This window comes from Myiozetetes cayanensis, unplaced genomic scaffold (assembly GCF_022539395.1).
Source record: "Myiozetetes cayanensis isolate MyiCay16 unplaced genomic scaffold, myiCay2020 scf16, whole genome shotgun sequence".
Taxonomy (NCBI): domain Eukaryota; kingdom Metazoa; phylum Chordata; class Aves; order Passeriformes; family Tyrannidae; genus Myiozetetes; species Myiozetetes cayanensis.
The window spans coordinates 387,366-400,348 of NW_026087270.1; the positions used below are offsets into that span (position 1 = coordinate 387,366).

Sequence of the window (12,983 nt, forward strand, 5' to 3'; positions counted from 1 at the left end):
TTAGTGCTGAGAGTTCAGAGGGTGATTACTGTGGAACCAGGGGTGCCAAACTGGCTGCAAAGTCATTTCCAGTTGCCATAGAGAATGTGGCTCCAGAGGACACTGGGGAGAGGAGCCCCCACAGGTCAGAGCTGTGAATTGGGCATCTGGTGGACAAGGTCCAGAGTCTCCTCTTCTGAACCAAAGCCAAGATACTGCCTTTTTTTCTTTCTTTCTTTCTTTTCAATAAAAATAACGATTGAGGGTAATTTTTTTGATGAAGAGACAGATAATGAGTAGGAAAGAGATTGGTGCAGGTAGTCTGATGTAGGCTATGAAAAAACAGTGTGTGACTTGGAGATGAAGAGAAGATAAAGTTGAAATGGGGGTATGAAGAAACCAACAATGATGGTCAGTCTGCTCTGGGATGTTAAACAACATCCAGGAACCTTGTCAAATGACTTGCTAATAAGTATCCATAAAGTGCAAAGATGTTTTATTGTAAGCAAATTCACAGTTAATAGGGAGTGTGCAGAGCTGTTCTCCTAAGTCAGCTGGAGTACTGTAACCCCTGCAAGATGAAGGCCTCTGCTGGTAACCAGTACAGGATCATAGTTCTCTTGATTATTTTTAAATGTAATTTTATGATCCTCTGCCTTTGGGTGAGCTTTAAAAAAAACCCAAACCCCACCAGTGATAATTTTTAAAAGATTGATGAGAATTTGTGCAATACAGTATTTATCAAGTATTTCAGCACTTCAGTCCTTATTTTATAAAACATCAGGATGCTGTGATGATGCCTGTGTTTGATGTATCAGAAATGGTTTGATCAGCATTCAGGAAGGTTTACATAAGGTGGTTCTTTCCTGCTGCACTTTACCCCGGTGTGCACTGTAAAACCAGTACCAGAAACTGCGTTGTGTTTCTGTCTGGAGCTTTGTACCTGGCAGCATATTCCTTATTTGTATTAAAGTAATGTCTATTCATCCCACTGGGGCTTGATTATAAGTGAGGCACGTAGGGGAGGAGGATCCTTGTCTGGAGAGCTCCCAGCATGAATAGGCAAGCTGGGTGATGTGGGGTGAGAGGCACAGGGAGGTGAAGGGAAAGGTCCTACCAGTGTTCACCCAGTGAGGTAGAACAGAGCCCAGCTCCTTTGGCTCTGGCTGTTGTTCTCAGGTTTCCTCTCAGGTGCTGAGTTATAGGTAGTGGAAAATCCTGTGCATTTGTCAAAAATTAGTGTGTGGTATCAAGAGCTATCTTTATCTCTTCTCACTGGTTAAAAAAGAAAGGATGGAGAACCTGAGGAATATGTGAGTGCAAACCCTTCTGCAGGCCCTTGAAGACATTGCCTGTTTTCTTGGTAGAACAGCACCAGACACTGCAGGTTTCAAGGAGGGCAGGATTTATCCCACTATGGGGAATTTAGAGAAAAGCCATGTTTTGCATGTGCAAAAAAAAAAAAAAAAGAAGGCACTGTGCTTCTATTCCATGTTGAAACAATCATGGTATAGTGCAGTACAGGTAGTACAGAGGGCCAAGTACTGGCTCCTGTGGGTCTGAAAATGGTGACTTTGGATAAGAAACTCATATAATATTCATATAACCTTTGCATGATACCAGTTATCTGTTAGACTGCATTTCTGACCTGCACCTCCCAGGAAACGAATACTTACTCCAGTGCAAAATTTCTTATTCTGCAAAGCTTGACAACTTCTTCTGAGATCACTCTGAGCCAGTTGGCCCTCTCTTAAATATTCATCAGACTTCTGATAATTGTGATAACCCTTATAGGCTGGCAAGCATGGCAAATTAGCAAAAAGATGATTGATCTTTTTTTATATGCAGTTTTATCTTCAACCTTTCCTGGATATATGTTATACTATAGTAATAATTTCTTCTCTAAGGTATTTGCCAGTATCTGGATTTGCACATCTATTTACAGTTGCCTTGAAGCCTCATAATTACAATACAGCTGAAATGTCCATTTTCTTTCCCTGACTACAAATAGGGATCAATCGAATTTTAAATGACTGCTTACGGGCTGGCTTCCGATCATGACCTTTGTAAATGATTAGAGCTCACCACTGTTGCTATCTACCTTGAAAGGGTAAGCGGGCAGGTCTGTCTAACTGGCATTTAATCTGGAAGAGAGCCAAAGATATTTGAGCTAAAAACCTAATATGAGTTGGCAAAGAGAAGTATGTATAGACCTTTGCACTATTATTTAGATATTTTTCTGCGTTTCTTTTTTGTAGTTAGGAGATTCTTTTCTCCTCTAGATGTGATATGTATTTTTAGGTAACATTAAGCTGGAGTTAAGGTAATAACTGAAGTTGCAAAATATATAGCTTAAAAATGTGAAAAATGGGGTTTCAAACTTTTAATTACTGAATTCGCTTTTTCTGAAGAATGTGAAAACATAGAATGGTTTGGGTTGGAAGGAACCTTAAAAATCATCTAATTCCACCCCCTAATTCCCTGCCATGGGCAGGGACACCTTCCACCAGCCCAGGTTGCTCCAAGCCCCGTCCAACCTGGCCTTGGACACTTCCAGGGATGGGGCAGCCACAGCTTCTCTGGGCAACCTGTGCCAGAGTCTTACCACCCTCAAGGGAAAAATTTCTTCCTTGTATCTAATCCAAATCCACTCTGTTTGAAGCCATTTCCCCTTGTCTGTCACTACATGCCCTTGTAAGAAGTCCCTCTCCAGCTTTCTTGTGAGACCCCTTTAAGCACTGGAAGGCTGCGGTGAGGTCTCCCCAGAGCCTTCTCTTCTGCAGGCTCTCAACCCTTCCCTTCCCTCAACCCTTCCCTTCCCTCAACCCTTCCCTTCCCTCAACCCTTCCCTTCCCTCAACCCTTCCCTTCCCTCAACCCTTCCCTTCCCTCAACCCTTCCCTTCCCTCAACCCTTCCCTTCCCTCAGCTTTTCCTTTCCCTCAGCCTTTCCCTTCCCTCAGCCTTTCCCTTCCCTCAACCTCTCCTCGTAGCTCCAGCTCTCTGCGTGGCCTCCTCTGGGCTGGCTGAAGTGGGTCCATGTCCTCCTTGTGTTGCTGGCCCAGAGCTGGAGGCAGCACTGCAGATGGGTCTCACCAGAATGGTGCAAAGGGAAAGAATCGCCTTCCTCACCTGCTGCCCACGCTGTGGGATGAGCCCAGGGCTGTGGGATGAGCCCAGGGCTGTGGGATGAGCCCAGGGCTGTGGGATGAGCCCAGGGCTGTGGGATGAGCCCAGGGCAGGGTTGGCTTTCTGGGCTGCCGGCACTCACGGCCAGGCTGTGTCGAACTTCTAATCCACCAACACCCCCAAGGTGTCTCCTCAGTCTCTCCTCCACCCAGCCTGTGTTTTCCCTTGAGTTTGCCCCAACCCAGATGCAGGACCTCGCACTCGGTCTTGAACTTCACGGGGTTTCAGGGGCCCAGCTCTCAGGCCTGTCAGGGACACTTCTGTTTATGCTTGTCAGTTGAGTTTTGTTTTAATGAAGAATTGTGCCTGTATCATACAATGTTTTATTAACACCACTGAATTTCTTGAGGTGTTGGTCTGTGTGTTGCTGCTGAAGCAGGAACAAGTATGACATCAGTGGGATTAGAAAGCAAACACCTCCTTGCAATTTACTGAGGGGTTTTGCAAACCCAAAGTTTTGAAATTAGTAAGAATTGTTGCTGAGAGCTATGAATGCTTTTATGTAATTAAACAATATACTGTGTTACCTAATCAATTATTCTTGTGTAGCATTGATGATCAGAATATTTATTAAAGTAATAATGTTCATGGGACTCTGACATGATTAACTCTCCAAAAGGATTATACAGTTTATAGTGAAGATTCAATCTTGTGCTGACCAGAGTATTTTCTCTTATTTTCTGTAGCATGCTACTTTGTTACATGATGCAGCTGTCAGGTTGTTTAATTCTTGGCTTCAAACTAGTCAAATGTGTTCTAACCTAAAGCTTAATCCCAGAAAGCAGTTGTAAATTTGAATTGTAGAGGTTTTGTGTCAGTATTATCTTCAGCTAGTGTTTATATAGAGGTGCTTTATTAATTTAGATTTTTTTAAGAAAATATTGAGTATTTGAAACATTCAAAATAAATACGAGATGAAAAAAAATTTGAATGGGCATTTACATTCTTCATGTCAGTCTTAAACTGGAGATACTTGCTAAGGCAAGTACTACTGTGAGAAGGATGGAGTTTCCAAAAACAGCCAAGTTATTTGGAAGCAGAAATCCTCTGAAAAGTCATTAGAACTTCTGTACCTTCGTTATTCCTCAATGGCAGGGCTGGGAACAGCAAGGTGCTGTCAGGGATTGCTCACATGTGACTTTCTACCTCATGCTTACAGGCCTGAAAATAACGTTTTGAAATGACAACAGAATAAACACTAAAGTGGGTTGTTTCTCTCTGTACCAGATGCAGCAACAAGAACTGGCCCAGATGAGGCAGAGGGATGCCAATCTCACGGCACTGGCAGCCATCGGTCCCCGCAAGAAACGGAAGCTGGATACACCTGGACTGCTCTCCATGGGAGGGGAGGTATGTGATGTACAGAGGGAGAGAGGTTATGACTTCTAAACCTCGTAGGAGCAGCTGGAGCTGCTACATCCTGATGTTTTCAGTGAACAAGGTAACCTGAAAAGGCACATTTCCCAATTAGAAGGACCGTGAGTCCAGTTTATCTTGCCACAGTTAAAACACCATCTTCTCTTAGTTGTATTTTCAAGTATTAACTTTCAGCAGATAATTAAAGAATATTTTTAAAATAGTTGAATGTGAAGTGTGTGTCTTAAACTACCACTGCCTTTGTACCTGTTTCCTGCTCTGCATAATCCGAAGGAAAACAAAAAAGAGTGGGGCATGAAAAAGTATCCAGGAAAATATAACTGCAGTCTTACAGCTGGAACCAAGAGCTTGTAGTAATACCAGTAAGTGTGGGTTTGTGACCAATGTGTCAAAACTTCTTACAGAATGTCAGGTTGTCCCCCACCCCTGCAAAGAAAAGCTTATGATCATGCTCAGTTGTATGAAATTGTAATGAGAATACTGTGCTCCAGAAGTAGAATGGGATTTGTCAGCACCATGTTCCCTTAGATGGAGCAGTAGCTGTGCTGCACAGTGGAATGCAGGTCATCCAAAGCCTTGGTGTGCTAACCAGGGCGGAGAACTGTGGTGCCAGGGCTGCAGTACGTGGGGAGCCCTGAGTTGCTCAGCACAGATATAGTTGGGTGCTTTTGTTCCTGCTCTGCCTACACAGTGGAGTCAGAGGAATTGTCCCTATTATATGCCTGTTCTGAGGAAAAGGCAAACATTTGGTTTTGAATAACTAAACTAACAGTTTTGGCTCAGACATTTGACTGTCCAAATGCCAGGCATTTCCAAAGGCCTTTTTGTTTCCCATTGTGGATAGCTTTTATCTGACTCCTCTCTTTTCGTGTGCTAAGATTAGTGATTGGGAATTAGCTGAGCTAGGAACAGAAGTGGATCTTGTTTACATTCTAAACTTGACTTAGGACTCCAGGTATGTAGGAGGTGCTCCTGTTTCTGGTAAAATTAGTTTCAGACTAAGGGAGCTTCCTGTGATTTGTGTTGTCCTGCTATTCCCTTCCTTTCAGTCTCCCTCCTTGTCACATGTTCGGTAAAGAATTTTGTTCTCCATATGCCCCTCTAAGAAATCTCACACCAACAGGCCAGAAGGAGCTTTGTTAGAAGCTCAACTGGACAGTGATAGCTTTGGCTTTCACTCATTTAAAAATACTAATAATACATGGATCCTTTCAGATTTTACCAAATGTACCTTCCTTGCTTGTGTTCACTTGACCAAGGGAACATTTTCTCCCAAGTATCAGAATTTGACTGTTATTGTCTATTGGCTCTTTTCAAAAAAAGGATCCTTTTATAAGCTTTTACAGTTTGATGGACAAAATTGTGGGCACCTTCAGTGCAACATTTTATTCAGAGCTCTCTGCCTGAGTGGGTTATTGATGAACAACTTCCCTCTCTCCCTGGAAGCTCCTTATTTCCTGGTACAATGCTTCAAGGAAAGATAAAGGTCTCTGGCAAATTTCAAAGGCTTCTGGAGATTTCTGCTTCCTTTTGCTGCTCACCCAGCCCAAATTTTGCTAAACAACTGTATTGTTCAACTGGCAAATTATCCTTGAAGTTTTTGCCTATACATGGATCTCTTGGAGCCGTGAATTGTGTGCCAGTTCAGACGGAATTGCTCCCATCCCTCTTCTCCCAGCTTCTCACCATCCTGGCCAGCTCACAGAGATGCCTGGCTGCAAGCTGAGTTCGAGGTCTTGGATGCTGTATCTGCATTATTCAATGTCTTTCCTGGGGAACAGGGCCTCAGGTGCTGTTAGAAGCTGTGTCACACGAGCTGGCTGCTGGAAGCTCCCTTTCTGTTGTTCTTCTGAGCTTATTTTAGGGCTGCTCTGCAGAAATAAACTCAACTCCTCCAAGATGCTTTTACTGTAAAAGGTAGTGAAACTCTGTATTGTTCGTCTAAGATTATCTCTTCTTTGGATTTCTGGAGATTATAAACATTGTTCTGAAGCTGTTCTGTGGTACTGACATCCACCTTCAGATCTCTGACCTCCACTCTGGTCTATGACACTGATTTCTCTAAGCAGTTTCTAAGCTGCTTAAAGCCCTTGCTACTGATAATCTCTGCTTGCAAGGTCTGACTTGGCCAGAGCTTCCTTGGCTTGCCTTTATTTTTTTTTTTGAGTCAAAATAGCCAGTTTTTGAATTGAAGTTGCTGATCTCCTCATTAATCTCTTTTTACTTACATGTCTGCTTTTGTTGCAGCTGAGACACTGCACATTTGCTGATCCAAAAAGAAATCATTTACAAATCATCCCACCCTGGCATGGTGCATTTTTTTCCCTTTCTGAACCAACTCTTGTTTGGTGTTTTACTCAGTTGCATAGGCCATTTTTTAATGAGAAGTGTTGGGTTTCAGTCCAGCTTCTTGTTTTAACAGAAATACCGGCTCAGAATTTCTCTTTGGAAATGGGATCTTTTTAATGATACCCTTTTGATCTGAGCAGGAGGTCAATTTAGGGACTACTGATGGATATCCTGTTTAAGAGAAAAAGCTGATGGAAAAGCTTAGTGTTTCTGTGTTCAAGTACTGATTGTTATATAGAGAGAAATCTCTTCTACAGCTTTTATAAATGTGAAAAGGCTTGTACTCATAATTGCCAATATTTTCCACCAGCACTTTGTTTGAGAGTGTTTTCTTTAAACTTGTTCTCTGTGTCATGTTACCAGTGCTCATTTGGACTTCCTTGCTGATTTTCAAGCCATAGCTAAATAGACTTTTTTTTTGGATGGGAGGGTTATCATAAGACCAGGCCCATCATTTGTTTCTCCTGTGCTACTACAGCTAACTTTTGTTTGATTACTTTTACTTGGGGACATGGAAAATGGGCAGTTTTGGAGTGAGGTTATTTTTTCACATGCTTTTTTAAAAATGTCTTTTCTTCTACATGCCACCGTATGAAAATGCCTTTCCAAAAAACGGGACAAAATATTTCCTGGAAAAGTGGCTGAGCAGGGCTGGATGTTGTGCAATGACCCTGCCACCACATGTGTGAGGAGTTGCAGACTGTCAGTGGCCTGAGCCAGTCTGACTGTGATCCCATTCCAATCCCAGGCAGTGCATTCCTGCTCCTTCCCTTTGATTGGCTCTGGCTCTTGTTGTACCCTGAGCTCACCCCTTTCCATGGGATAAATAGGAAGAAGACTAACCTAGCAATAAAAAGTGAATAGTTCCTGCCTAGCTTGGTGAAGTAGTTTGGCCTAGAGCCCAGTGAGCCCTGGAAAGGAACTTACAGCAAGGCAGAGACAGCAACCATGAGATCACCTGCGCTTCATTCGCTTCCTTTCCAGTGCCTTTCTTGTCTTTTCGTATTTTAGATGATCTGCTGCAAACACAGCTGCCTCTGTAGCAGCAGCAGCTCATCAGCAATTCAGCCTGCTTATTATTATAATGTGGTTTAGATCAAGAGGGAAAGAGAAGGGGTAAAGAGGAACGAGATACCTTTGGAAGGATTCGGCTTCTCTGCCTCGCAGAGTTGAAACTATTGCATTTGCACAATTTTTGGGGGGGACTTTTCATTTATTTAATAACAGTAGACAGAATTTTTTGCAAAAAGTTACAACTTCTTGGAATTGAATGTGTGATTATCCAGCTGGGTGACCAACAGTCCTGAGCCATGTGCATGGGCACACGTGGCACCGCTGCAGCAGAGGCAGAGGGAGGGCAGTGGGTCACATGTGCAGGTTACAACATACAAGACAGCAACCACTTCAGCTCTTTAGTGAGCATCCTTAGGCACCTCTAATGTCAGATTAAATGTAGGAAGTTTGGAGTTGTTTTTGTTTACCTGAATTGCTTTTCGTTTGATTTCAAATCTTTTCAGGTCACATTTTCAATTTTTTTTTTTCTTGAATTTTAAGGTTTTTAAGAGTTGGGATTCGAATTTGGTTTTGTTTATGAAAGAGGTATTTTCACATAATTGTGAGAGTTAAAGCTTTAAGAAAAGGATTAATCATCCCAGGACTAGGTCAGGTAGCTTTCACAAGGTAAGTATCTGGGTATTGCTAAGGTGGCATGAATGCAGAATATGCATATTTCTAAGTCCCTAATTTTTTATTATGGAATTAAAGTGTAGGAGCTAAATGCAAATATTTTACTGTATTTAATAATAATAATAATAATTATTATTATTATTTGCTTTTTCATCGAGACCTATGGCTACTACCCCAAAATACATAAATACAGAGTATATGTTTGAAATATCTGAGGGTATAATTTGTTTAAATATCAAGTGAAAGCCCTCTCCTGGTACTTGCTGGCACAGATGGTTTTTGAATACTGAGCTTCCAAAGGCAGCTTCAGGGCTAGTTCAGTGAATCACCACTTATTGAAGACAGTCATTTTAGGGATAAGAAAAAACCCTCTTTCTCACAGCAGAAGAGCAGTCATCTTAAGAATATTCAGCAAACTATCCCAAACACCATCTTTCAAAATGTGCAGGACCATATGTTGGGCCAGTGCTCAAGGGAGATCTGATCCTCTCTGTGTTTGCTCATTCAGTATATTCCAGCCATTATATTAGTCAAGAAGGATAATGCTCTTGCAGACCTGGAAAGTCCCAAAACTACAGTTAAAACACTGATGTTTTGTGTGGAGAAAAACTAATTACTGAAGTGATTGTGAAATGCATTTCGGGTAGGAGGCACCACATTTTTTAATTAATCTTTCAGATGGTTTAATTTGAGTATTTTAAAGCTGTTTTCATGTTTAGGTTTTGTGTAAAACATGATTGAGATTCTGGTTTAAGACCTGTAAATCTGTGTTGTACCAGGGGCTTCCCAATGCAGGCATAAGAGAAGTTACTTAATACTCTTGTCTGTCAGGTATTTATGCCATCAGTAACTCCTGATCTCTAAGTGAAAATGTAAGGATGGATTCATGACTATTGGGAAAAAGTTCTTTTGAGTGCAGTCTCTTTTTAGTCATCCATTATGGACGTGACTAATTTGTTTGCACCATTAGTGCTGACATTCTCACTTCATCTCGGGTTATCCACAGAGGTTTCAGCAATTATTTCCTCAAGTTGGTTGTCAATATTTTAACAACATTAAGAAGAATCAGGATACTGGGTAATTTGCTCTTTGCAATGGGTCAGACACGAGCTGTGCCTTGGAAATCCTGGCTTGCTTTCCTTCCTTTCTTGCCCTTTTAAACAAGAAGAGCTGGACAGTGTGTCCTGCACAAGTGTTTGTTACTGAGGGTTGTGCGTTGGCTTCTCTCCAAAGTATCTACTCAGCGAGTATCACACACATTTAGAAGGTCATTCATCAGCCAATATATGAGGGATAACTGCCCAAAGAACCAAAGATCCCAAAGAACCAGAACCAGTGAATAGTCTTTTATTTGGGGGAAATCACCACTCAGAGGGATTGCCGTTCTCTGAGCTAATATTTAGGCTGTTCCCTCGCCTTTCTGCTACTAAAGTTAATTTTATGGCATCCACTTTCAAAGATGCTTGGAACAACTTGTCCAACAGCTCAAGTCTCAGCTTGGTCTTCATGCTATATAGTTGGATCTTGATAAATTACTTCTTGTTTAAAATGGTCAAGAGATGTTGAGAAAGCACTGGATTCTAAAGATCCTTTACGCTGCTTAAGCTTGAGTTGTATGAAAGCAGATACAATGGACCAGAACACCTTTTGCAAGCATTTATGGTTCAAGAAGTTAAAGTTTGCTTTTTGTGCTTTTAAAGCCTGTAGAGTAAGAGCAGAACAGGAGGAATTTTTATGATTTATTGTATCATTGCCTTTTCAAGCACTCTTTGCTCCATGTATCGCTGCCATGATGAAATGCAGTGGTTCTCTCTGTGTTGGTGTAGGATGTCACTGCTGCTGACAGTTAGGATTTCATTTGAGGTATCCCAAAACTGTCAGTGAAATGTATGGGTTTGGATTTTCAAGGAGACAGGAAAAAGAAGTCTGTCCTTACTTTTTGTTTTTCATGGAATTACATGCATACTGCTTCATGAATCTTTGAAAATCTCAAGTTTAGCTTGAACTTCTGTGGCTTGTTTTACTTTCTGTTTTCAAAACTGTGTAAATATTAAAATAGTTTACAAGAAGCATGTTTATACCTATTTGAGAATCAGTCTTTTGAAAGACTATACAGATTTTATCCTAATTAGCAATTGCACACATTTTTCTTAAATAAATGAGATTTCATTTTAAAAATCAATTGCCCCAGTGAGGAAATTTCATTTTTAGACATTTAATTTCAAACTGTGTTTTAGCCCATGATGAACATAGGCTGGTTTTTTTTTTTTAAATTCTGATTTTATTTTGTGAAACAAGACTTGTAAAGGTAACTCTGATGCATCTTACAGACTTGGCAGTAAAAAGCAGGAAGGCATTAAAGATGATGGCTAATGCTGTGTTTACATTGATGATTAATAATTGTAACTTGGAGTGAATGTGTGGAAATACACTTCCCTGCCTGTTGCAGACAGGCAGGAGTACAGACAGTGAGGCAGGAGAACATTTCTGCATGGATCTCAGCTGACAGGAGGAAAAAGCCAAGCAGCAATGCAAGAAAACAGCAAGTGGCTCTGTGCCAGGAAAAACATTCTTTTTTACCAGTAGAACAGGTTTGCATGCTGTGGGTATGTTCCTTTGATCTATGTAACACAAAATATTCTGACAGGGGTTCGATGATATTCATCATTTTTCCTTATTGGCCAAGACAAATTTGATTTTTACTTCATCTGGAGATGGAAGTGGTAGTTGATCCCACCTGGCTGCCTGATGTTGATCTAGCACACAGGAGGAGACCATGAGAGCATTTCTTTCTCTGCTTTTCAAAGGTTTCTTACTGCATTCTCACTTAAATAGTGTTTTGCTGCTTTTTTTTTTTTTTTTTTTAATGGAAATCCTTCTTGGTTACAAAAGAAAAAAAATTACTGCACTTTTGAAAAGAAAATAATTTTAGCAATGTGGTAATATTAAACACAACTCATTTATGGATACTTTATAAATATAATATGTGCAGCTTATTAGCATGGAAAATGAGAACATGGCATGATGACTTTGGAGTAGTTCACAGTTCACCCATTATTTGTCAGTCCCAATGGGGGTTTGCTGCTGTTCCTGGGAAGGAAATGTTACTCTTGCAATAGGCAGCTGCATTGAGGATGTGTGTGGACAGAGGGTATGGGAGCTTCCTTTTTTGGGGGGGTTAGTTTTGGGTTGAGCTTTTCTGTATTTTCAGTTGTCTTCTCTGGTTGGCTTCCTGATTTTCAGACACTCAAGGATAAAATTGCAGCCTCTGTTTTTCTGACACTTATAATTACAGAATTTTCCTTTCTTCTGGCTAAATAAAACTGATAAGACTAAGAGAAAGTCTGGAGGGTTTGCCCATTGACTTTAGAAGGTAAGGCCCAAGGTGCTGTGACATTTTTTAGATGTCAGTGAAAATAATTTTTAAAACCTGACCAGAAAATTTTCAGGGTGTAATTTTTCAACACATACATGGAAAAATTATACCTGTATGTTAAAGTGGCAGTGTTTCCTGTTTAAGTGATCCTTCTCTGGAGGAGGCAGATAAATCATCAGATAGATTAACTTCCTTCTCCCTTCCATCCTAGTCAATGCCAGGTACATCTTGTGGAATTTTTCTTTTTCCCCTTTTTGCATAAGAAATTCTTTACTGAAGCTGAGGTTTGGGAAAAGTCTAGAGAACTTGAAATGTTTTAAGATGCCCATTTTTGGATATTTTCAGCCCAATTCTTTTATAGGAAGTCAAGTGATGTATTGATCATGCAGAGAGTGACAATTAGGGTAACATTTTTAGTTTAACCTGAGCCTTTAGGCAAACAGTCTTGAACTTCAACCTTTTAATGTAAACACCCTACCTAGGAGTGCTGAACAAAAATTATTACTATTATTATTATTTTACCTGATGCCAATTGTAGAACCAAACCACTGTCCAATCTGTGTCCCTTCCCAGCACTATGCCTTATACTACAGTTAGATGTGCTCTTACAAAATCCTGTTGATAAAAAAGTAGAGGTTCTTGAATGGGAAAAAAAACCAAAACAGCAAAAAAACTCCTGACAGAGAAACATGTCATTCAGAACTCGCTGTGTTATTATGTATACTAAAAAATTATCCCTTCATTTTAAGTAGTCCCAGTCGAAAACAACCTCGGTGTGTAAGAAAGAAAAATGAGAACAGGCCTTCCATGGTCTCCTTTTACCATATGCTTCCAGTCTTCCAGGATTTTAATGTAAGTCAGAATGTTTTCTTCATCAGTTTGTGAGTGTTTCATGTGTGCACATTGTATGTACACGTGCACAAAATGTAAAGTCAGGTCCCTACTACAGCTTTCACGAGTAATGTCATCATGAAATGACACAATATCACGAGTTTGTGGTGAGGGCAAATTTATCGTGAGCAACTTTGC

At 40.7% G+C, this 12,983-nt stretch overlaps 1 protein-coding gene across 1 annotated transcript in view; it reads left to right on the forward strand.

The window, feature by feature from the left end:
• LOC126637702 (transcription initiation factor TFIID subunit 4-like) overlaps positions 1-12,983 on the forward strand; it is a 141,671-nt gene that overhangs the window by 92,556 nt on the left and 36,132 nt on the right. The window contains 1 exon segment of the mRNA XM_050311096.1: positions 4,394-4,516. Within this exon segment, the coding sequence (XP_050167053.1) occupies positions 4,394-4,516 (123 nt within the window).